Genomic DNA, 24,186 nt, shown 5'->3' with positions numbered 1-24,186 from the left:
ACTCTAACAATTCATCTACTTCCCCGTCAGAAATAGTTATTTCTAAAAGTTCAGATTATCATAATTGACTTTAAAGCCTGATAGCTGCTCATAATAATTAAGTTCTCAGATGATTATAGGCAATGTTATCCTGGGAGCTCTCACATAAAATAATATATCGTCCACAAATAATGCTATTATATGTTCCATATCCCAAATTTGAATCCCTTTCATATCTCGTAATGATCTAACCCATTGGGCCAGGGGCTCAATAGACAAAGCAAACAAATGAGGGGAAAGTGGGCAACCCTGCCTGGTATCCCGCTGAATGGCAAACAAGGAGGAATACCTCCCATTTACTTTAATACGAGCTGCAGGTGCTTTATAAAGACACTGTAGCCATCCTATAAATTTGGACCCAAAGCCCATGTGTATTAGAACTTCCCATAGATAAACCCAATCCACCCTATCAAAGGCTTTTTCTGCATCGGTAGTTAACAAGGTGAAAGGACCCCCCCCCCCCCCCCCCCTTGCACTTCACAAATAATATTTAAAGTCCGTCTAATATTGTCAGCTACCTGACGTCTGGGCACAAAACTAGATTGATATGCTTGAATAAGATGGGGGAGTACCCTGTCAAGGCGATCTGACATGATTTTTGACAAGATCTTTACGTCAAAATTGCTTTCTGACAATTTCTCCAAAGAGAGTTCCACTAAATAATCTCGAATCCTAGGCACTGCTACGTCTACCCCTCTAGAGTACAAATCTGAATAAAATTTCACAAACTGATCTCTAATCTCTCCATCTGAATAGAAGAGGATATCTCTAGGTCCCTTGAGTTTCTCAATGATGCACTTAGACTGACGCTTTCGCTGAATGTGCACTAGCATACTATTTGCCTTGTTGCTAAATTCAAAGAACTTCTGCTGGACTAGGCACCTGCTGTATTCCATCCTGAAATTGCTGGAGCTCCATTCTGTAAGCTAGGAGTTGAGAGAAAACTGTGGAATCATCTCTCCTCTGATGCAATGTCTCAAGACGAGCAAGATTCATGCGGAGCTCCAATTCCTTAACACATTGGTCCCTCTTATGAATAGCCCCCCATTTTATAAGGTGGCCTCTTACCACTGTCTTAAGGGCATCCCATAATATACCATCCGAAACTTCCTGTTATTAATTTCGAAATAATTCTTTATACCCTCCCGCACTTCTTGACAAACCTTTTGTCACCTAATATAGACTCGTTCAATCTCCAGAAAGTATGTCGATTTTTATTGCCCCCAAACCATGCAAGCAAATCCATATGGGGGCATGATCAGATGCATGTATATTCTCTGTTTCCGTGTCACTCACCTGCCCCCATAAAGAGCAAGTGCACCACAATGGATCTAAGCTGTATAGATCCGCTGTGCATGCGAGTAAAAGCAGTAAGATCTCTGCCCTGGATGTTGCAACCCCCAGACATCTAATAAATCTAAATCTTTGGTCAAATGTAAAACTTATCTCTGTGGGCCATGCTGTAAGATGTCCCTCCCTGAGAGTGATCCATGTCTGAGAAATTTATGTTAAAGTCACCTCCCATGATAATCTGTCCTGCAACAAATTGAGAGAGGGCCTCCCTTAATGAAGTGAAAAATGTTCCCTGCCCTACATTGGGTGTGTATATATTGATAAAAGTTATTGGTTGATTGTAAAGATGCCACTTAACCGCTATGCATCTCCCCTGTTCTCCAATATACACATTTTTCTTAGTAAAGGGCACCCCTGCTTTCACATAGATTACTATTCCGCCCGTCGTCGTCATCTCCCCGTCCTCCGTGGATATGCTAGAATAAAGCACCCACTATATTCTTTGTGATGTAGCAGTAAAGCATCTTTTTTCCTAATATATGTTTCTTGAAGCATAACAACATCCCATTTGAGACGCCGCAGCTCTCTGAAAATAATACTCCACTTTCCAGGATTATTTAGACCATTCACATTCCATGATCCCACCCCTAATACCCTTCCCACTTCCCCCAACCCCCCCCCCCCCCCCAACAACTTACCACCTCCACCTCCGGCCAATTAAATCCCTGAGGATGTGTGCCACCGCTGGTGGCCTTCCAATACATATCATTTACTGATACAGCCCTTTTCACTCATCCAATGTCATATAACTTTTTGTTAACCACATATATTTCAGTCATCTCTAATCCTTTCATTCTCCAAACAATTAGCAAAATTGCTGCTACAACTAGTAGCTGTGTTTGATCTAATCACCCCGGTGAGAATCACCCCAGCTCTGCAAACCAAAAATATTAGGTCTCTAACAAAGTTGCAGCAGATTGTACATAAGTACATAAGTAGTGCCATACTGGGAAAGACCAAAGGTCCATCTAGCCCAGCATCCTGTCACCGACAGTGGCCAATCCAGGTCAAGGGCACCTGGCACGCTCCCCAAACGTAAAAACATTCCAGACAGTTATACCTAAAAATGCGGAATTTTTCCAAGTCCATTTAATAGCGGTCTATGGACTTGTCCTTTAGGAATCTATCTAACCCCTTTTAAACTCCGTCAAGCTAACCGCCCGTACCACGTTCTCCGGCAACGAATTCCAGAGTCTAATTACATGTTGGGTGAAGAAAAATTTTCTCCGATTCGTTTTAAATTTACCACACTGTAGCTTCAACTCATGCCCTCTAGTCCTAGTATTTTTGGATAGCGTGAACAGTCGCTTCACATCCACCCGATCCATTCCACTCATTATTTTATACACTTCTATCATATCTCCCCTCAGCCGTCTCTTCTCCAAGCTGAAAAGCCCTAGCCTTCTCAGCCTCTCTTCATAGGAAAGTCGTCCCATCCCCACTATCATTTTCGTCGCCCTTCGCTGTACCTTTTCCAATTCTACTATATCTTTTTTGAGATACGGAGACCAGTACTGAACACAATACTCCAGGTGCGGTCGCACCATGGAGCGATACAACGGCATTATAACATCCGCACACCTGGACTCCATACCCTTCCTAATAACACCCAACATTCTATTCGCTTTCCTAGCCGCAGCAGCACACTGAGCAGAAGGTTTCAGCGTATCATCGACGACGACACCCAGATCCCTTTCTTGATCCGTAACTCCTAACGCGGAACCTTGCAAGACGTAGCTATAATTCGGGTTCCTCTTACCCACATGCATCACTTGCACTTGTCAACATTGAACTTCATCTGCCACTTGCACGCCCATTCTCCCAGTCTCGCAAGGTCCTCCTGTAATCGTTCACATTCCTCCTGCGACTTGACGACCCTGAATAATTTTGTGTCATCGGCGAATTTAATTACCTCACTAGTTATTCCCATCTCTAGGTCATTTATAAATACATTAAAAAGCAACGGACCCAGCACAGACCCCTGCGGGACCCCACTAACTACCCTCCTCCACTGAGAATACTGGCCACGCAATCCTACTCTCTGCTTCCTATCTTTCAACCAGTTCTTAATCCAGGCTGATGCCCTGCTGGGGAGCGTGCCTTGCTGCCTGGGACCTTTTGAGAACCCTGGCCCCATCCCTGGGCCTTTTGAACTGCAGCTAGCAGGTCAGTACACCCCAGCTCCAAAAGCACTTTCTAAGCCCCCGTTTATAGTATGAGCCCTCCTCGTTTGACCACCAACAGTGAGCTGCAGCCCAAAGGGGAAAAGCCAGCAATAGCGCAGGCTAGCTTTTTGCAGATATCTGGTCACCTCTTTAAAATCCCTCCACCGCTGGAGAGTGGACCAGGCTTGATCTTGATAAACTTGCACTTTACAGTTCTTCCAAACAACCTCCCCCGTGGCATGGGTCTTCCTCCAAACTTCTTCTTTCACAAAGAAATCATGAACGCATGCTATAATGTCCTGGGGCAGCATACCCCATTGAGGTCCCAGATTGTGATGGGCTCTATGACCACAAAGGCTCGTCTTGCTTCAAGTGCTTTCTCTCCCAGGTTCAGTAGTTGTTCACATATTTCCTTAACCACCTTTATGCAATCCTTAAAGTGTTCATCCTCTGGCACTCCCTTGAATCGCAAGTTACAGCGTCTCGATCTGTTTTCCAGATCTTCTAATGCCAACTCCAGATCTGACCTCGGCTCCTTTCTCGCTTGAAGTGTGCTTGTAGCGCGTGTACTTCCTCCACTACTGCATCCATGCGTTCATCTGTTTCTGTCAGGTGGTTGCCAATCTCTGACCTCCTCCCGGAGCTCTGATACCGCAGTTTTGATATCTCTGCGAACCGCCACTATTTCAGATTTCAAATCTTTAAACCACCGTTCCACTTCGGTTTTGGTAAGCTCCGCATCGCTCTCGCACTGTTACACGTGGTCTGGGTCAGAGTCTGAATTTTCCGCCAATAGATTGGTACCTCGTGTTATCGCCCTCTGAGTTTCACTCGGTCCTGGCATCCTTTGTTCAGCTCCAAATTTAAGTTTTGCAAGTTTTTTCTGAGCTGCCATGCCTCCAGAAATTGTCAGAAGGCAGTGTAGGAAGCAGCAAACCGCTTTGACTGGGTGTATCTCGCAATTATCTATGCTGTTCCAACAGAGCACAAGGATTAGGCAGCCATCTCTCAGTGGTGACATCACTTCATCCATCTCCTTTTCTTCGCCTAAAACTTTCATAAAATACCAATGAATGGGTAAGAGGCAAACTTACATTGCTAGGTTTCTATCAAAGACAGTGCACAAAAAAAGTGTAATTCATACTATTTCTTCTCTTCCTGCATGTAAATAATCTGCACCTTTGATAAAGATTTAGTGAAAGCATACAGCAATAAGCAAATTTAAACAAAAAAAAATTTCAGGACAAAGAATTGCTTCTGTTAAACATGAACTTTATGGTCTGGTAATTCAACTAATATTTCACCCTCACCTGATTAAAAATAATTGAATACACTGCCTGAATTTCCACCAAATGACATCTATTCAGCTCTGTCTTTATTCAGAACATTAGCTTCCTTTCCATGGGAAATTAAAAAAAATTGTATGCAGCCCTCAGGCTACAGTGTAAGTAGAAAAGCTGGAGGACATTGATACAATTCATTTTAGTTTGCATTAATTAACGACAGGGATTTGACTTTTATGCAAACTAATGAAAATAAGTTTCATTAATTCAAGTTGCTTTGTGCAAATTAAGAAGGTGCATAATGAGACCTGGGTTAATGCTTGCAACATAAGGCCAGATTGTTTAAAGCTTACTACTGAATTTACAGAAATGATCAGTCTAAAATGTTGGACATTTTAAATGGCGGGGGAGGAGGGGGAAGGGAAGGCGGGAAGCATATATTAATAAATTAATACCTATTATGAGAATTTGATGACAACATTGTGAACCTATGGGTTGATACCAGCTGGTAGCACTACATGGTATAAATGGAAAAAAGTGCAGTTAATGCAGATTGCTGTGATAAGCACAGCCCTTCTCCATCCAAAGTCAAACCTCTGAGAAAGCAAAGTTACTCATCTGTAGCAGATGCTCTCCGAGGACATATATTCTCACGTGGGTGCCATCATCTATGAAGCCCCGGTGCGATACTGCCCATACTGATCATTCCAGCAGCCTCTGACAGGCCCAACTGTGCATGCACGTGTCCTTTCCCCCACCCAACTCACCTGGGACCTGCAGTTAGGTAAAAAGTATAGACAATAAAGAATTCAACTCCAGAGTCAGCCCAGCCTGGGTATAAGTAAGAGAGATGCAGTCTGCTAGCCAACTAGATAAACTGCGTTTATTGATGGCTGCCCCTATCCTGTTCAGGACAAAAGAAACAAAAAGCTGGGTGGACCGTCTATGGGCTTTAGTCGATTCCAGATAGAAGGCTAAAGCCTGCTTGTAGTCCAAGGTGTGCAGTGCCCTTTTGCCAGAAATGGGCATGAGATTTCAGGACAAATGTTAGAAGAACTACTGACTGGTTAAGGAGGGAGTCCGACATTACCTTAGGAAGGAACTTAGAATGTATGTGGAGAACTACTCTGTTATGGTGAAACTTTGTGTAAGGTGGATCAGCTACTAGGGTCTGAGGCTCACTGACGAGCTGAAGTGACTGCCACCAAAAATAAGACCTTCCAGGTCAGGTACTTCAGATAACAGGAATCAAGTGGCTCAAAAGGAGTTTTCATCAGCTGGGTGAGGACCACACTGAAGTCCCATGAGGCAGTGGGAGGTATGACTTGGTGTGGGGGCATTGTCAAAAGCAAACCACTCATTAAACGAACTAGACACTGTAATGAGATAAAACTTTACAGAGTTAGTTTATAGATCAGACTCAGAAAGGTGTGAAAGGTACTCAAGCAGCTTTTGTGTAGGCCAAGACAGAAGATCTAGGGCCCTGCCCTCAAACTAGACAGTAAACCTCCGCCACTTAAAAGTATAGCACTTCCAGGAATCTTTCCTGGAAACCAGTAGGATTCTAGAAGGTAGTTGAAGGGATGAAAATTCTATATTCTCAATAACCAAGCTGTTAGGGATAAGAACTGGAGGTTTGGATGCAGAAGAGACTCTTCGTTCTACATTATGAGGGTCAGAAAACACTCCACTCTCCAAGGATCTTCAGAGGATAAATCCAGAAGAAGGAGGAACTACATCTGTCTCAGCCAGTAAGGCATGATAAGGATCATGGTGCCTCAGTCCTGCTTGAGTTTCAATAGTCTTCCTGATGCAAGGAATGGGAGGATATGCATACAAGAGGCCCTTCTCCCCAAACTAGAAGAAAGGTATCTGATGCTAGTCTGTCATGTGACCTGAGTCTGAAACAGTTCTGAGGAACTTTGTTGTTGAGATAAGTGGCAAAAAGGTCCACTGATGGGAGAACCACACTCCTGGAAGACCTTGCAGGCAATTGTTGCACTCAGAGACCACTTGTGTGATTTGCAGCACTCTGCTCAGCCTGTTGTCTTGACTATTGTCCTTGACTGCCAGGTCCATTGCCCTCAGTACCATCCCATGGTGGGATCCCATTGCCACATCCAGAGAACAGTGAGAGGTCATATGATCAGGGCCAAGACAAGTTAGGCCCACGTCATATGGGTCCAGTCACAGACATGGTCCTAGAACAGACTGTGCACTCATTGAACCCACTAAAAGGTTTCTGGGACATGAAAGGAAAAATAGTTGTAGCAAAATCAAATTATTATTAATAAAAATTTTTTTTTTTTTGGGGGGGGGGGGGGGGGTTTGAAAGCCAAAACTCTGCTGGGAACTCAGGCATAAGGGGGCCAAGAGCCATAGAAAAATGGAAAAAAAAAAAAAACTTAAAAGAACCACCAAAAAAAAAAAAAAAAAAAAACTAACTAAAAAATACAAGGAAAGGAAATACACAAAAAAAATTAAAAGAAAATGGTCCCGTGCTCCTCACGAAAATGAGCAGGAAGGCGCAAAAAAATCTCTCTGAGAACAGTGCAACAGATCTGTACCACTCCGTGGATTAAGAGAAACTGCGGGTTCCGTGCAAGTTGGGAAGGCTGGAAGGCACACACTCATATGTGGCTGGACATGCCAAAAGCATCTGGAATGATCAGTATGCTGGGCAGTTTCCACACCGGGCCTCCACAGATGATGGCAGCCTCATGTGAGAAAACTATGTCCTGCTTGTCCTGGTAGCACTACAATTTGAATACCAGGAGAAAAATCAAAACCTTAACTGTATCTGAGGAAAAAATGAGAGATCCAATTACTACTACTACTTATCATTTCTATAGCGCTACTAGACGTATGCAGCGCTGTACACTTGAACATGGAGAGACAGTCCCTGCTCGACAGAGCTTAATTGTTTAGGGAAATGCAAAAAATGAAGATCTAAAATGCTACTGCTAACGCTTTGCGCAACTGAAATTCATTTAATAAAGACTATTCAGGGTCATCTTTTCAGATTGGAAATTAAACAACATGACTTTTGCTGAAAACTCTAATTATAGATTATTACAGCACACAAACGCAATAATGTCTAGAATATGGCTCCAATTCACGTCACATTCTAATAGGAAAGGGTAGTTATTTCTGGCAAAGGCTTTAAATATTATCTTTATATAATACATACTGTACAGGTGAAACTGTAATTATAGGACAATGGATCTTTTGGAGCCTCTTTTATTCTGACCCCAGAAATGATTAAATTGCACAAACAAGATGAATGCTATTTGACAAAAAGCCAATTACCTTGTCTTACTCTTCAGCAAATTTAATAATTACAGCTACTTTTGCCAATAGTTGTCTAATCAGGCTTGTTCAATCCAATACTAGGCCTATTAGGACAACAGTTCTGTACTGAAAATTCTCTACATCTTCCCTAGTGCCCTCAAAGAAAACAAAAAGGGTTGAAGCATGCCTTAGACACGGGCACAATGATTAGCCATTTTCTCCATATAAAAAAAACAGCACGAAGTCACTACTGAACACAAAATCACCTGCTGTTAACCCATAGTTGCATCACAAAGGGGTTGCATTTATCTGGTACTGAATACCCTTATGTTGGCCCGAAGGGAACAATTTACTGTTGATAGAGAATAGCCCCATACAAGATTCAGCATCTATACTTGGCTAATCTATGGCCATTTTCTCTTCTTTATGTTCTACTGCTCTTTTTATATTTGCTAGATACCATTTTCTAATAAGCAATGTCATTTTTTTATCATCATCTATTAAAAACTGCCAAGATTATTAAATGTTAGCAGACTGTAATTTCTTTTTAAACTGTATTCATAGAGGGACAAACATTTTGACCTCGTTTATAAATCATACTGCTGCCCATGGGACTTTGCATCGATGAAATGGCAGTTTTGAGATTTGTATTTTTTTCAGTTGCAGAAGATCATACATGACTGCTGTGGTTTATAATAGCAGGAAACTTGGAACAGCTAATGGCAAATAATTCATTCACTTACTCATCTTCATACATCAAATGGAATATAAGGCTTCTACAAGAGACATGCTAGCCTGCAAGGTGATGGTATGCCCATATCAGACCTGAAGAAAAGTGGGCAACTTTGCCTGGCTCCTCTAGATACTTGGTAATATTTAACAGTGCACCTTTCAACGTCACCCTAGCATTCCATTTAGCATATTCAGATAAATAAATAAATAAATAAATAAATAAATAAATAAATAAATATTTAAGAAATTATAAGGGCTCAAATTAATTTTGTCTAACACCTTAAAAAGATAAGGTCATTCCACTTAATCAAATGCCTACTCTGGCATCAAAAGAAAGAGGCAGATTGGGAAGCATAATGAATTCAATTTAAGATTCTGTGAGTTCCACCTGTTATATTTTTAGCCACTATAAAACACAATTGATTCTTGTAAATCAAGCAGAAATATATGGTTCTAACGTATTTGATGGAATTTCCTCATCAGTTTTATAAAGATTGGTCTAAAACGAACTACAGAGGAAAGATTCTTTGACCTTCTTGTGTAGAACTATTATATTAACTTGGAGAAATGATCAGAGTGATAAATAAATACAGAGCAGTCTGTAGCTAAACAAAAAGAATACTAGCAATTTTTATAAAACTAACAATACAACTGTCCTATTTTCTGTTCCATACCAGAATGGGACTCAGGAAATCCAGAAGGATAAGAGACCAGATTCTCAGTTTCATAACTTCTTTTCTGCACTCCATCTTCCAATCAGATTCAAAATGAGCTACTCCATACAAAAGTGATAACTTTCTGGATAAAACAGTCTCAGTCAACAATGGCTATCTACAAATACCTGTATACAGAAAAGCATGCAAAAGATGCAACTACTGGAACTGTTTCAGCTTCCAAGCTACTGATCTCTAGGCCTCTGCTGGGCAGGAGGAGGGCTATGCTTCAATATCCTACCTCTGTGGGAGCTGTTCTTTTCCTATGTTGTACCAGTCCTTTTACCCCCCAGACACACCATAAGGTGCACTGCCCAGGCTAGTCTCTTGAATAGAAAAGTACAATTTATTTCTATAATTTTTCTGCAAAATAAAGAAGGTAAAACACAAAACAAGATCTTCTCAAAACATTGTAGGACTCTCAATTCTTTTTTTCTCTATATAGACTTCAACAACTAACTAGCTCTATCACTTTCTTCTTTCTGGTTCCTCTAGTCTTCTTCTTTGTATCTGTAAAACACAATACTCTTCTCCTGGGTTCTCTCTCAGGCTGTGTAAAACACTGTCCTCCCTATCCTCTATTCCAGGAACCATATAGCCTAGCAACCCTTTACTGAGGGGTCCAGATGCTCTCCTTTGGTCTGGCTGCCTACCAGCAGGATAAGGACGCCTTGTAGGAGTCCACTCTCCTGTTCCAGGTACACCTTGGCATAGGAGCCACTTACCGCTGTATTTTTAGAATTCCTCCCTCAGTCATCGCCGCCTCTCAGTAGGGAGGAAAATCAAAAGAAGACATGTAATCCTGCCTTACTCCATTATATACTATTGCATTACATTACTGCAACACCACCTCTTTAGATGTGGCACAAAAAATACCCCCCCCCCCCCCAACATTCAGATCCTGTGGGAGAACAGACACTATTCAAAGACTGCATGCACATTCCATCCTTTAAGAAGACAGGCTGCTATTACACATAGGAAATCCATCAGAGGAATAACTGGGGAAAGGGAAGGAGGAAAATAGAAATTCTCCTTGCAATAAACATGTTCAAAGATTTTTTTAAAAGACTACTGAAAACATATTTCTGGAGTTGATGATAAAGTTCCAGCCTGAAGTACACCCCAGATGTAAAATCCATCCAGATTACTCCAGCACAAAGAGAAGCACATTCTTTGCAGAATCAGTTCAACTCTTATTCTTATCTGGTTCAGTCAAAACTGTGACAGGTTTCATCCATAGGACAGACCCAAAGACTAGGAGCATGTTGAGATCTCTTGACGAGACAAGATGCTTAATGAAGCACCCTTCTTTATCTGGGACAGCAGGAAGAATGGTCTTCTGCTTGCAGTGGCCATCTTCCCTTCAAGATGAATTGTTTGGTGTAGGTGGACACCAGGCCTTAACTGCATAAAACTGGAGTCTATGGTAAAGTAGTCGACATTAGTGAAACCCAGAAACAAGACAGGAATTGCAAAGCATGCTGACACTTATCAAGAGGTCCCAACTCAAGAGTAAGACCAGTTCACAGTAGGGGAACTGTGATTCAAGACCGAGAAGAGATTTCACAGTGAAGCACCAATATCTGAAATGTAGTATGGTCACCAAAAGGAAACAAATAGCACAAGGCAACTCTGGAATGGTGGAGTATAAACACTGGCAAAGTAGCCAGTCACAGAAATGTGTGCATGTGTGTCCCCATCCATATATCTAACAGGAATAAGATGCCCCCCCCCCCTCCTCTCCGGAGAGGAAGTAGTAATCATGGAATGAAAAGGAACAGCCAATCAGCCAGATGGAACCTGATGATACATGTAGGAAGGAGATCAGAAGTTCATAGTACTAAAGTTTTCTTAGAAATTGAGCCAATCACAGGCTGATGGCAGATCACAGCAAGATCATTTCTTGCCTTCATCTTCTCTCTTTTCTGCCTACTCCTAATCTATTCTTGAAGATTACACAAAACCACATTCTCAAGTGTATGACTCCTCCCCTGAGCAAGCTGACCTATCAACTGGTATTTCTTCAGATCTGTCTCCATCCCCTACAAGAAACACCACTATATGGTGTTTTTTCATACTCTAGATTTGTGCAAAAGGTGGCCAATGTAGAACCTTTTGAAATAGAGCAAGAGGCTGAACTAAGCTATGTTTGGTGTACTGAGATTTATCAAACCTGTCAAGGATATATAGAACCATTTCTAGTCCATAAGCTCTTTCTGGAGCAGCAAGCCTATACCTGGCATTCTTGTTTCCTTTTATCTGTGCCTATAAAGTTAGACCTCAAATATAAAGAACAGCCTATGCCTGGATTTAATAAACAATTACTTCAAGATCAACTCCACAATATCAAGGGCTACGCTGCTCTTCTTACCAAGATGATGAAAATAACTTTGGAAAGATAAGACGACATGTAAAATATATATATATTTAAAATGTTGACCTGTTCTTACCTTTACAATGTTTTTTTTTTGTTTGTTTTGGTTTTTTTAAGGTGAACTGAAAGACATGTCTTAAAACTGTACAGCAGAAATACCTACTGTAAAAGTTGTTCTGTGATAACTGAGGATATGCACTCAGACATTTAAACCATCCAACTTTTCATCGGGGCAGGAAGAAAGCCTGTGATACTAACATAACTACTAGAAAGCAACAATCTCCACTTTAATTTTCAGCATTACAAGTTAAGGTTTGCTGAAATGTTCCTTGTGCAGTAGGTTTAGTAAATAGAGGATTATACTCTTTAATGACAATCCAATATCACAACTGAAGGCTTCACTTAAAACTCACAGGACAGAGTAAAACTAAACAAGTTTTTAATATCTGTATTTGGTACTGAAATCACCTAAACTAAGTGCATTCATATCGTGTGATGAACATTCTCGTGCTCTAATTTATAGATTCTACTGATTCTCTCATGATTGTGCCTTGTATTTAACCAGTTTAATATTCAAGTTTTTTTGAACCACATTCAACGCTTTCAGAACCTTATTCATCTCATGTGTTTTGACTCTACTGACAATGCCATGGAGCAGGCACTGTTTCTTAAGTGTATATCTAGCACTCTGTATATCTTGAAGATATAAATATTCTTTTTAATTACACCGTCAGTGATATTACCTATAGCAACTAAAATATTTCTTCCGTAATCCTCTGATATCACAGAAACAAAAATTCTCATGCATCACACAGAAAACACTATAAAAATATGTCATATATACAATTAACTGGAGAATGAGGTAAAGTGGTACAAAACACTTAATACTGCCAAAGATTCTGGAATTTCAAAAGCAAATAGGGCTTTATGTTGTACCCATGAAAAGTCAATTTAGCAAACATCTGAACAAACAACAGACTGTTATGGGGCTTCCTTGCATTTCTGCCCAATATTTCACTATGATCACTAATATAATGACTCCGTTCTACATACCCTCTGTGACTGACTGAAGCTTAGTGGAGCGTTCAGAATCTGGAGAATGTAAAGGTTCTGGTTCCTTCAGACTTTCCAAGCGCATGAAAGGATCATAATCCTCTGAGGCAAGATCAGGGAGGCTGAGGGGGAAGTATCTGGGGTTGCTAAAACACTGAGCTCCATAGACACAGCCATGCAGAACCTAGAACAAAAGAATCAATAGTTTTAGTTCAAAAAAGCTTGTTCTCCAAACTTAGTGAAGGAGTCAAATCAAGGGGAATCATACAAACATACACCGATTACGTATCTATAATGTATGAAATAGATAAGGTTATTTTAATATATTTTTAGATGGATGATTTAATCCACTAGGTTCAGGTCAGTGTCCAATTTCTTGTCCCCAGCGGGATGAGGCAGCAGGGCATTAATCTTCCCCTCCCATACTGTACAGCTGATCAACCTCTGCAGTCTCCAGGTCATGACTCAATTTTACACTTGATCACAGTCATAAAAATTCACTGTATTTGTTACCAAAGAAACATTTTTTTCATATGTAATCGATTCAAAATTTAGCAGTGAAAAGTAATAACTGGGCATACTATGAGACAAGGCTTCTCCTTTACTCACAGCCTTTCATAGTGTGCAATTCAGGCTCATATCCAATTTAATGTACTTATATTGCTTTTTCAGTACTGACTGCTATGGCTCCAAAGTATCTTGTGATGAGGGTCTTCAGCAACATGCACCTACTCGAACACTCTTTTAGTCATGATCAGTTTTTATCCTTATTCTCACTTAAAGAATCCCAGTTAATGTTTACTGTAGGGCTACAGCCTGATTAACCTTTTTGCATGCCTATGATGCCCGAACTAAAACCAACATGGATTCTACTGCAAAGCACTCTAGACTTGAGTGACACTGCACTTTTGCAACTGCCTGCGTATAAAGAATCAAGGAGACAGGGTTCCTCATTTCCCTGCTGTTTATGTGCTTAAACTGGTTATCTGAGGTATTTTCAGCCTTGAAACTAGCTAATGTGAAGGGACCACTTGATAACATTGATCATAATATGATCAGATTTGATATTAGCTTTGGAGTAAGTATACGCAGGAAATCCAATATGTTAGCGTTTAACTTTCAAAAAGGAGACTATGATAAAATGAGAACGATGAAAAAATAACCTTAAGAGGAGCAGCTGCGAGGGTCAAAAATTTACATCAGGCGTGGATGCGGGAGGAGTCCTAGGAGGGAACTGTCCAGGCAAGAATTGATGGGTGGGAACTCTCTGGAGGGAACTGTCCCAGTGGCAACTTGTCGAATACCCCTAGAGAGCATCAAAATGGACTCCCAGATACTCGAGACTGCTACTGTTAGTAATATCTAATTTATCTTTAAAATCAAGCATGGTAATGGGAGATTGGAAGATGAATAGCAACTTTTAAAAAGGTTTCCCAAGGTGACCTTGGAAATTATAGACTAGTGGAGACTGCAGTTGGTGACAACCATAATGGTACAGACTATTAAAAAGAACAAAAATTACTGAGCATATACATAGGCATGGATCAAAGAGACAAAGCCTACGTGGATTTAGTCAAGGGAAATATTACCTCACCAATCTACTACATTTCTTTGAAAGGTTGAATAAACATGAGGAAAAAGGTGAGCAGGTCGATACTGTATATCTGGATTTTCAAAAGGCATATGACAAAGTACCTCATGAACGACTCCTAAGGAAATTAGTCATGGGATAGAAGGCAGTGTCCTACTGTGGATTAAGAACTGGTTAAAACAGAGAATATTTGAGAATTGCAAATTAATGTGTTGTTCCTGGGGTGCTACTTATGCTGTAAGGGGGTGGGGGGGGGGGGGTCTTTCCTCTGATTTGTTTGCTTTGTTTCACTGTTCAATGAAGACTTCACTTAAATTAAAATAGAGAGAACAGACAGTAGGGTTAAATGGTCAGGATTCCGAGACTAAGAGCTTAGGAATCCAAATGGCAGATAATATTTAATGTGAGCAAGAGAAAGAGATGCATGCATGTCATGGGATAGGATATTAGTACATAAGCACCGCCATAATGGGAAAAGACCAAGGATCCATCAAGCCCAGCATCCTGTCTCCAACAGCAGCTAAGCCAGGCTTCAAAAACCTGGCAAACCCCCCCCCCCCCCCCCCCCCAAAAAAAAAAAAAAAAATTAATAATGTTCAATGGACTTTTCCCTCAGGAATCTGTCCAGAAAATCCTGGAGGACCACGATTGGCTGGCAAATGTACATATGAGAATGAAGTGGATACAGCACCATTCATGGAAGTGTTTATGAGCAACTTGAAAATCTGAAGAGGAACAAAGCCATGGGGCTGGATGGGATCCATCCCAGGATACTGAGGGAGCTCAGAGAGGTTCTGGTGGGTGCTTTTAAAGATTTGTTTAATAAATCCTTGGAGATGGGAGAAGTTCCATGGGATTGGAGAAGAGCGGATGTAGTCCCTCTTCACAAAAGTGGCGATAGAGAAGAAGCTGGAAACTACAAGTCGGTAAGCCTCATGCCAGTTATTGGACAAGTAATGGAAGTGATGCTGAAAGGATAGTGAACTTCCTGGAATACAATAGGTTAGAAGATCTGAGACAATTTGGTTTTACCATAACTAAATCATGCCAAATGAATCTAATTGAATTTTTTGTCTGGGTGACCAGAGAATTGGATCAAGGACATGCGCTAGATGTAATCTACTTAAGATTTCAGCAGAGCCTTTGGCACGGCTCCTCATAGGATGCTCTTGAATAAACCTGACAGGCTGAAGTTAGGACCCAAAGTGGTGAACTAGATTAGAAACCGGTTGACAGATGCCAGAGGGTGGTGGTTAATGGAATTCACTCAAAGAAAGGTGAGTAGTGGAGTGCATCAAGGATTGGTGCTGGGGCTGACTCTGTTCAATATATTTGTAAGTGACATTGCTGAAGGGTTAGAAGGTAAAGGTTTGACTTTTTGCAGATGATACCAAGATTTGTAATAGAGTGGACACCCCAGAGGTAATGGAAAACAAGGAGGTTTAATAAACAGGAGTGGAAGAGAGCCTATCTAGTCCATTGTAAGCAAGGAAGCCAATTAGGACAGTCTGAGTTTCCCCGTCCCAGCACAGCTGTCATCCCTGTTTACTCACAACAAAGCAAGCCAACCTATGAGCTGCTGCATCCACATTGTCGTTTTTTTTTTATTGTTGGTCCATCTGTAACAAGTCTAAAGCTGTTTCAATTGGATAGGCAGTGCCTTAAAAGGTGGAGGACAAAAGTTGTTTTTTTTTTGTTTTGTTTTTTTTACTTATTGGACAGCTTTTTAATTTATTTGAGAGCTTTCCATATGTAGATATAAATATCATGAAATAACAATTGAATATCACTAAAACAGCTTAAAAAATATTATAACTGCTAGAAACAGCAATTTTAAACTTTGTATTTTGTGCTCTTTGTTCTACACTAAAAACTAAATAAATAAACTGTATACAATACAGATGGCCAAATTTCAGTGAGGATATCCTGTTTCCTGATGGGTTCATCTTAAATGTTGTTGTAATCTGCCTTGGGAAGCATGGTGTTATGAAGATGATGGAATATATTTAAATTAAAAGGAAGTTGAATTAAACTCTTTCATTGGGGCACATGTAATCACATCTTACTACTACTACTACTATTTGACATTTCTAAAGCGCTACTAGGGTTACGCAGCGCTGTACAATATAACATAGAAGGACAGTCCCTGCTCGAAGAGCTTACAATCTAATGGACAAATGTACAGACAATCATGTAGTGGCAGTCAAATTGGGGCAGTCTAAGGTTAGGTGCCGAAGGCAACATTGAAGAGGTGGGCTTTGAGCAAGGATTTGAAGATGGGTAGGGAGGGGGCTTGGCGTAGGGCCACAGGAAGTTGATTCCACGCATAGGGTGAGGCAAGGCAGAATGGGCGGAGCCTGGAGTTGGCGGTGGTGGAGAAGGGTACTGAGAGGAGGGATTTGTCCTGTGAGCGGAGGTTTTGGGCGGGAACGTAAGGGGAGATGAGGGTGGAGAGGTAATGAGGGGCTGCAGACTGAGTGCATTTGTAGGTGAGAAGGAGAAGCTTGAACTGAATGCGGTATCTGATCGGAAGCCAGTGAAGCGACCTGAGGAGGGGGGTAATATGAGTGTATCGGTTCAGGCGGAATATAAGACGAGCAGCAGAGTTCTGAATGGACTGAAGTGGGGATAGATGGCTAAGTGGGAGGCCAGTGAGGAGAAGGTTGCAGTAGTCAAGGCGAGAGGTAATGAGGGCGTGGATGAGAGTTCGGGTGGTGTGTTCAGAGAGGAAAGGGTGAATTTTGCTGATGTTAAAGAGGAAGAAGCGACAGGTCTTGGCTGTCTGCTGGATATGCGCAGAGAATGAGAGGAAGGAGTCGAAGATGACTCCAAGGTTGCGGGCAGATGAGACGGGGAGGATGAAGGTGTTATCAACTGAGATCGAGAGAGGAGGAAGAGGAGAGGTGGGCTTTGGTGGAAAGACTATAAGCTCGGTCTTGGACATGTTCAGTTTCAGGTGGCGGTTGGACATCCATGCAGCAATGTCAGACAAGCAGGCTGATACCTTGGTCTGGGTCTCCACGGTGATGTCTGGTGTGGAGAGATACAACTGGGTGTCATCAGCATAAAGATGATAGTGGAAACCATGAGATGAGATCAGTGAGCCCAGGGAAGAGATGTAGATTGAAAAAAGAAGGGATCCAAGGACAGATCCCTGGGGAACTCCTACAGAGAGCGGGATGGGGGTGGAGGAAGAACCGTGAGTGTACTCTGAAGGTACGATGGGAGAGATAGGAGGAGAACCAGGAGAGGACAGAGCCCTGGAACCCAAATGAGGGCAGTGTGGCAAGAAGTAAATCGTGATTGACAGTGTCAAACACAGCGGATAGATCAAGGAGGATAAGGATGGAGTAGTGGCCTCTGGACTTGGCAAGGAACAGGTCATTACAGACTTTAGAGAGTGCTGTTTCTGTCGAGTGTAGAGGGTGAAAACTGGATTCATCTGTTGTGTAGAGGTTTACCTTTTAGATATACAAATGGATTATTGTGTTGTTTGAGCATGTTTCATGGACAAGTGGTTTATAAGTCAAAATAATAAAAATATTTTCTGTCAAACAGATCTCTCATTTATGGAAACACTAGTGAAAAAGGCCCGTTTCTGGCTGAAATGAAACGGGCGCTAGCAAGGTTTTGCGCGGAGTGTGTATGTTTGAGAGAGTGTCTGTGAGAGTGACTGTGTGAGAGTGAGAATGTGCAAGTGTGTGTGTGTGACAGAGAGAGCGTGTGTGTATGTGAGAATGAGTGTGTGCGAGTGCTTATGTGAGACAGTGAGTGTCCTTCCCTGTCCCCCCTGTCAGGTGTCCATGACTGTGGACAGTCATGAAGGCAGCCCCTACCAAAATAAGGAAAGCAAGACCATTTGTATAATAATCACTGCATTCCAGAGAACAAAATGGAGCAAGTTCCCACATGCTATCTTTTGCTTTCTGTATTCAGTAGCTGACAGGCTTGCTAGACTTACCTAAGTGGCTGCAGCTGCAATACACTGAAAAGAAAGCAAGGAAACCTATGAGACGTAGATACGGCCGTCCCCTTGGCCTCTGACGCTCCTCCCTTCTTCTATTTGACTTCCCTCTGATAGGTCCGTCATTCGGTGTGACGCTCCTCCCTTTTCCTGTTTCAGTTCCCTTTGATAGGTCAGAGCGGTGCAGCTGTGACACTCCTCCCTTCTCTGATAGGTCAGGGCGGGGCAGAGATGTAGTGTGCTTAAAAATGGTTACAGAGCTTCGAACATACGAACTGTTGAAGCCTCAGAGTGTGCTTTAGAACGTTGAGGGTGCTTTTTATGTGCAGATGGGGCGTGGCCTACGGCCCAGATGGGCGTGGCTGAGACTGAGGGTGAGTAGTCCAAATAGCCTAGCCTACCAGGAGGACAGGAGTTCAGGACAGATGGAGTGAGCTTCAGAACGTCTGAGGGGGGGATTTTATTTATATAGATAACTAAATGGGCTATATGACCCTAATGCAGCCCATTGGTTTTCTTATATTGTTCTTGTGATTGCTCATACTGTGCCAAAACTGGAAATACAGTGAGACAGAATAATAGAATTCAGTAACATCCAAAACTTATTTATGTTTTAATCATCTTTATGAAAAGCAAAACATGTTGGTTGATAAGGTTCATACAGAACAAGAAAAAAATAGTAAGCCATACAACATGGCACAATAAAACCTTTTACTTTTACCCCAAGAACCCTTCCTCTGCCTCCCTATAAGCCCACCTGTTTCCACCCGCCAAAGTAACACAACAGGTGTACAGATCAGTAGGACTCAAAGCATTTCATAACAAACACTGCCTCCACTGTATGCAAATCTCTCTCGTGGATATTCATTGTCAATATCCTGACAAACCCGACTGCCTTGGGTAACTCCAGGACCAGGTTATCCTAACTACCATAAGAGGCAGACATGGTCAACTAATTAACATTATAATTTTATTTGTATTTGGGTAATGACTGAGAAAAATGCTATTAAAATTATATTACAAAGCATGAAGTTGACTTGGTTAACCTGCTGTATATCAAACCAGTACTAAATAATAGTAATAAACAATATTAAGTGCATTTTTATAATATACTACTACATTCTTCAAAACAGAAGGAGCAAGTGCCCACAAATCATCTAGGCACAGGTTTAAAAAAAAAAAAAAAAAAAAAAGCTTTCAAATGCTCCCAGGTTTCAACCTAATACATGTTAAATGTGGGATATGACTGTCATAATTAAATAAATAAATAGATAGACAGAAACTCTGAATGTTAAGCACCCAATTCTCATAGCACATCTGTTTTAGTGGCCCATTACCAGGAGAAAAAACTCTTTGTACGAATATAACACGTGCTAGGGTATCCCTGTAACCAGCCCCTCCCACGGACCACTGATTAAGATTTATAACAAATTAGAACAAATCAGCCCCTCCAACTGACCACTGATTAAGATTTATAACAAATTACTACTCTAGGTAATAAAAACATCCCGTTTTTATGCTTCCTCTGTGTACATCCGTATGCTGGACAAGATGACATGTTTGAAAATATAAGTGAGATTAAATAAAAATGCTGCCAACAATAAAGAACGACAATGTAGATGCAGCAGCTCATAGGTCTGCTTGCTTTGTTTTGAGTATACAGGGATGACAGTACCGCGGGTAAGGGAAAACTCAGACTAACATAATTGGTTTCAGCGTTTTGACGTCACTTCATCTCCTGTCTATTAAACCTCCTTGGTGGAAAACATGAAAAAGGATCAGCAAAAGTTAGAAGAATGTTCTAATATTTGGCAATTAAAATTCAATGCAAAGAAGTGCAGAGTGATGCACTTATGAAGTAGAAATCCAAGGGAGACGTATGTGTTAGGTAGTGAGAGGCTGGGAGAGGGAACTTGGGGTGATAGTATCTGAGGACTGAAGGCAACAAAAGTGTATGACAAGGCGGTGACTGTAGCCAGAAGGATGCTAGGCTGTAGAGAGAGAAGCACAACCAGCAGAAGAAAGATGGTGTTGATGCCTCTGTACAAGTCGTTGGTGAGACCCCACTTGGAGTATTATGTTCAGTTTTGGAGGCCGTATCTTGCTAGATGTAGGAAGACTTGAAGTGGTTCAGAGGAAGAAAACAAAAATAGCATGGGGCTTGCACCAAGACATATGAGAAGAAACTAGAAGACCAGAATATGTATACCTTAGAGGAGAGGAGGGTCAGGGGAGATATGATACAGACGTTTAAATATTTGAAAGATATTAATATAGAAACAAAACTTTTCCAGAGAAGGAAAACGGTAAAACTAGAGGACAATAATTGAGACTGCAGGGTGGTAGACATAGGAGTAATGTCAGGAAATTCATTTTCATAGACAGGGTATTTGATGCCAGGAATGCCCTTCCAAGGGAGGTGGTGGAGAAAATAATGTGGCAGAATTCAAAAAGGCGTGGGATGAACAGAGAGGATCTTTATTAGAAAATGAATGGCATAAAAAAACAAAACTTAAATGGTTGCATATGTGTTTGCATGTCAAGTGGTGCTTAGATGGCGACTCTGGCAGTAAAAACTAAGGCAGGTGCTGGGCATTCTTGCATGGTCTGAGTTCCGCATATAGTAATCCGGTTTAGGATGGGCTAAAGAGGGCTTCAAAAGAAATTCTAGTAATTTGGAACATGAGGACAGTGCTGGACAGACTTTTACGGTCTGTGTACCACAAATGACAAGACAGATTCGGATAGGCTGGAGTGGGCTTTGATGGCACCTCCAGTAATTGGGACATAAGGACAAAGCTGGGTGGACTTCTATGGTCTATGTCCCAGAAACATCAAGGAAAGACCATAATTGATAATGTGACAGATGGGCTGACTGGATGGACTGTTCAGGTCTTTATCTGCTGTCACTTACTATGTTACTATGAAAGAGTAACCCAAACTATCGCTATGTGATGCAAGGTTCCACATTAGAAGTCACCACTCAGGAAAAGGCTCTAGGTGTCTTCATTGATAATACATTGAAACCCTCTGCTCAGTGCACAGTGGCGGCTAAGATCTTGAATACTGTGTGCAATTCTGGTCACTGCATCTCAAAAAAAAGATATAGTGGAATTAGAAAAGGTACACAGAAGGGCAATGAAAAGGATAAAGGTGATTGGAAGACCTTCCTATGAGGAAAGGCTAAAAAGGCTAGGGTTCTTTAGCTTTGAGAATACATGGCTGAGGGGAGACATGATAGAAGTCTATAAAATACTGAGTGGAGTGAAACGGGTAGAAATCAATTGCTTGTTCAATCTTTCTAATCTTTCTAGGGGGCACACAATAAAGCTACTGAGTAGTAAATTTAAAACAAATCAGAGAAAATATTTCTTCACTCAACATGTAGTTAAACTCTGGAATTCACTGCCAAAGAATGTAGTAAAAGCATTTAGCTTAGCAGGGTTTAAAAAAGGTTTAGATCCTAAAATAAAGTCCATAAGCCATGATTAGGTTGGACATGGGAAAATCCACTGCTTATGATAAGCAGCATAACATATGTTTGGGATCTTGCCAGGTATTTGTGATCTCACTTGGCCACTGCTGGAAAAAGGATACTGGGGCTTGACGGACCTTTGGTCTGTCCCAATATGACAACGCTTATGTTCTTATGAGAACCACTGTCCTAAAAGATTTTGTTTTCAAACCTGAAGACATTTTTGTGCGAGACATGTGAGGTTTTCTGTCACATCAGATGGCAAACCTCTTCCATTTAAAACTAGGACCTGCTAGTGGAATCCCTCCCGGAATCCAGAATAATGAATACAATGCCAGTAAGATTCAAGGAAGCTAGTAATCCCCTTTAACATCCAACTGTAAGGGCAAGAAATTTGATGCTGGGGTGCAACAAGTTCCCCAAGCCTGTGTGATCAGTGTATGAGAATTTCTGAGCTTCATGGGTCTTCTTATGAAAAGATCTAGAAGAGGAAATCACACTTACCTTGGCCAAAAGGGGCCTATGAGAATTATGGTCCCTTTGTCCCACCTAAGTTTCAGGATAGTTATTCGATATTAAGGGAATTGGAGAATATGCATACAGAACTCCCAAATCAAAGAAAAAGGCTTCAGTTAACTACTTTTACATCTTTCAAGAGCTGTTGACTGCAGTCTTGGCTACACATTCAAAAGCTGGGGGGAAACACAGGCCTGTTTTTTTATTAGGGTTGGATGGACCCATGAAGACCCTCTGTGGTAGGATGACAAACTAGCCATCTACCAGGGAGGTTCCTCTGAAGGCTGTCATCTATGAGGTGTCTGCGCTTATCTGACTTCCAACCGGTATATGTGTGATCAGATATTATCTTACTCACCATGTTTACCCCAAGAGTTTAACTAAGTTTCTAAATGTTCTATAGGAAAGAGAGAGGGAACAGGTTGCAAGAATAATCAGCTTTATTATAGCTTACCACAATACTACAGCAGGATCAGGTATACAAGCAGATGGGTGGACAGACGGGCAGGATCTCATCTAGCACTTCGAAAGGTCTTCTAACGCACCCCAAAATCTCCCTATCTTTTATACTTTCCTGGTCCCATTCTAACTAATGGGACCCATTCGCTCCAATGTTATACTTGTTTACTTAAAACTAGCTGACCACAATCTTGCTTAACCAGAAACTCTTTCTCAACTATTTCCCTGCACCTGCAGATACTTCAGAAAAACAAGTTTTTTTTTCTAACTCAAATGGGGAAATTGGGGAAAATCCACTTTGTAACTGACATTTTAGAGTTTCCATTTTGTTTTCTGATCTTCCATTTTGTTTTATATTTCTCCAGCCAACTTTTCTAATTTAGATCATTTAGGCCTCAATCTGGGCTAAAAACTAGGCCATGCTTTTCCAGCAAGCTCCTAGTCATACAAGCCATAACATTGTTGACTTTACCAGGGTTTCTATATGGCCTGAGCTTTAAGGTTCAGCCCCCTTCAGCCCTCCACCATTCCAGTGGGGGTCTCTGGCCGTATAATATCTTATCAGGCCTTACCCCTGGTCAGTGTTACATCAAATCCCTGATGCAGCCATTTTGGCAAAATATGGCTGTCGGGTATTTTTTAATAAATAATTTCCTGGATTCCTGGCTAATCTGTGTTCTACTTCTTGCTGTTTGCTGCAGACTTGTAAAGCCTCCTTTTTGGTACTGTGTTCTATGGACTTTTCCTCCATGAACTTGTCCACACTTTTTTTTTTTTTTTACCTGGATACACTAACTGTTACCACATCCTCTGGTAAAGAGTTTCACTATTCGTTGAGTGAAAAAACATTTCCTCCTATTCATTTTAAAAGTATTACCATGTAACTTCATTGAGTGTCCCCTTGCTTTAGTACTTTTTGAAAGAACAAACAAGCGATTCATGTTTACCAGTTCTACACCACTCAGGATTATTGTAGACCTCTATCACATCCCTCTTCAGCTGTCACTTTTCCAAGCTAACCTAACCTCTTAAGCCTTTCCTTATATGACAGGGATTCTATCCCCTTAATCATTTTGGTTGTCCTTCTTTAAACATTTCCTAATTCCACTATACCTTTTTTGAGATACAGCGACCAGAACTACACACAATATTCAAGGTGAAGTCGCACCACGGCGCAA

General features: G+C 41.3%; 1 protein-coding gene across 2 annotated transcripts in view; it reads right to left on the bottom strand.

Moving 5' to 3' along the window:
* Positions 1 to 24,186, bottom strand: part of RALGAPA1 (Ral GTPase activating protein catalytic alpha subunit 1) — an 882,008-nt gene that overhangs the window by 385,497 nt on the left and 472,325 nt on the right. For both annotated transcript variants that reach the window (XM_030214290.1, XM_030214291.1), the window contains exon 32: positions 13,004 to 13,187. In XM_030214290.1, coding sequence (XP_030070150.1) covers positions 13,004 to 13,187 — 184 coding nt within the window. The remainder of the gene's footprint in view (positions 1 to 13,003; positions 13,188 to 24,186) is intronic.

This window comes from Microcaecilia unicolor, chromosome 9, assembly GCF_901765095.1.
Source record: "Microcaecilia unicolor chromosome 9, aMicUni1.1, whole genome shotgun sequence".
Lineage (NCBI taxonomy): Eukaryota > Metazoa > Chordata > Amphibia > Gymnophiona > Siphonopidae > Microcaecilia > Microcaecilia unicolor.
The sequence above is the reverse complement of the archived record's forward strand: the minus strand, read 5'-3'. Positions and strand labels throughout refer to the sequence as shown.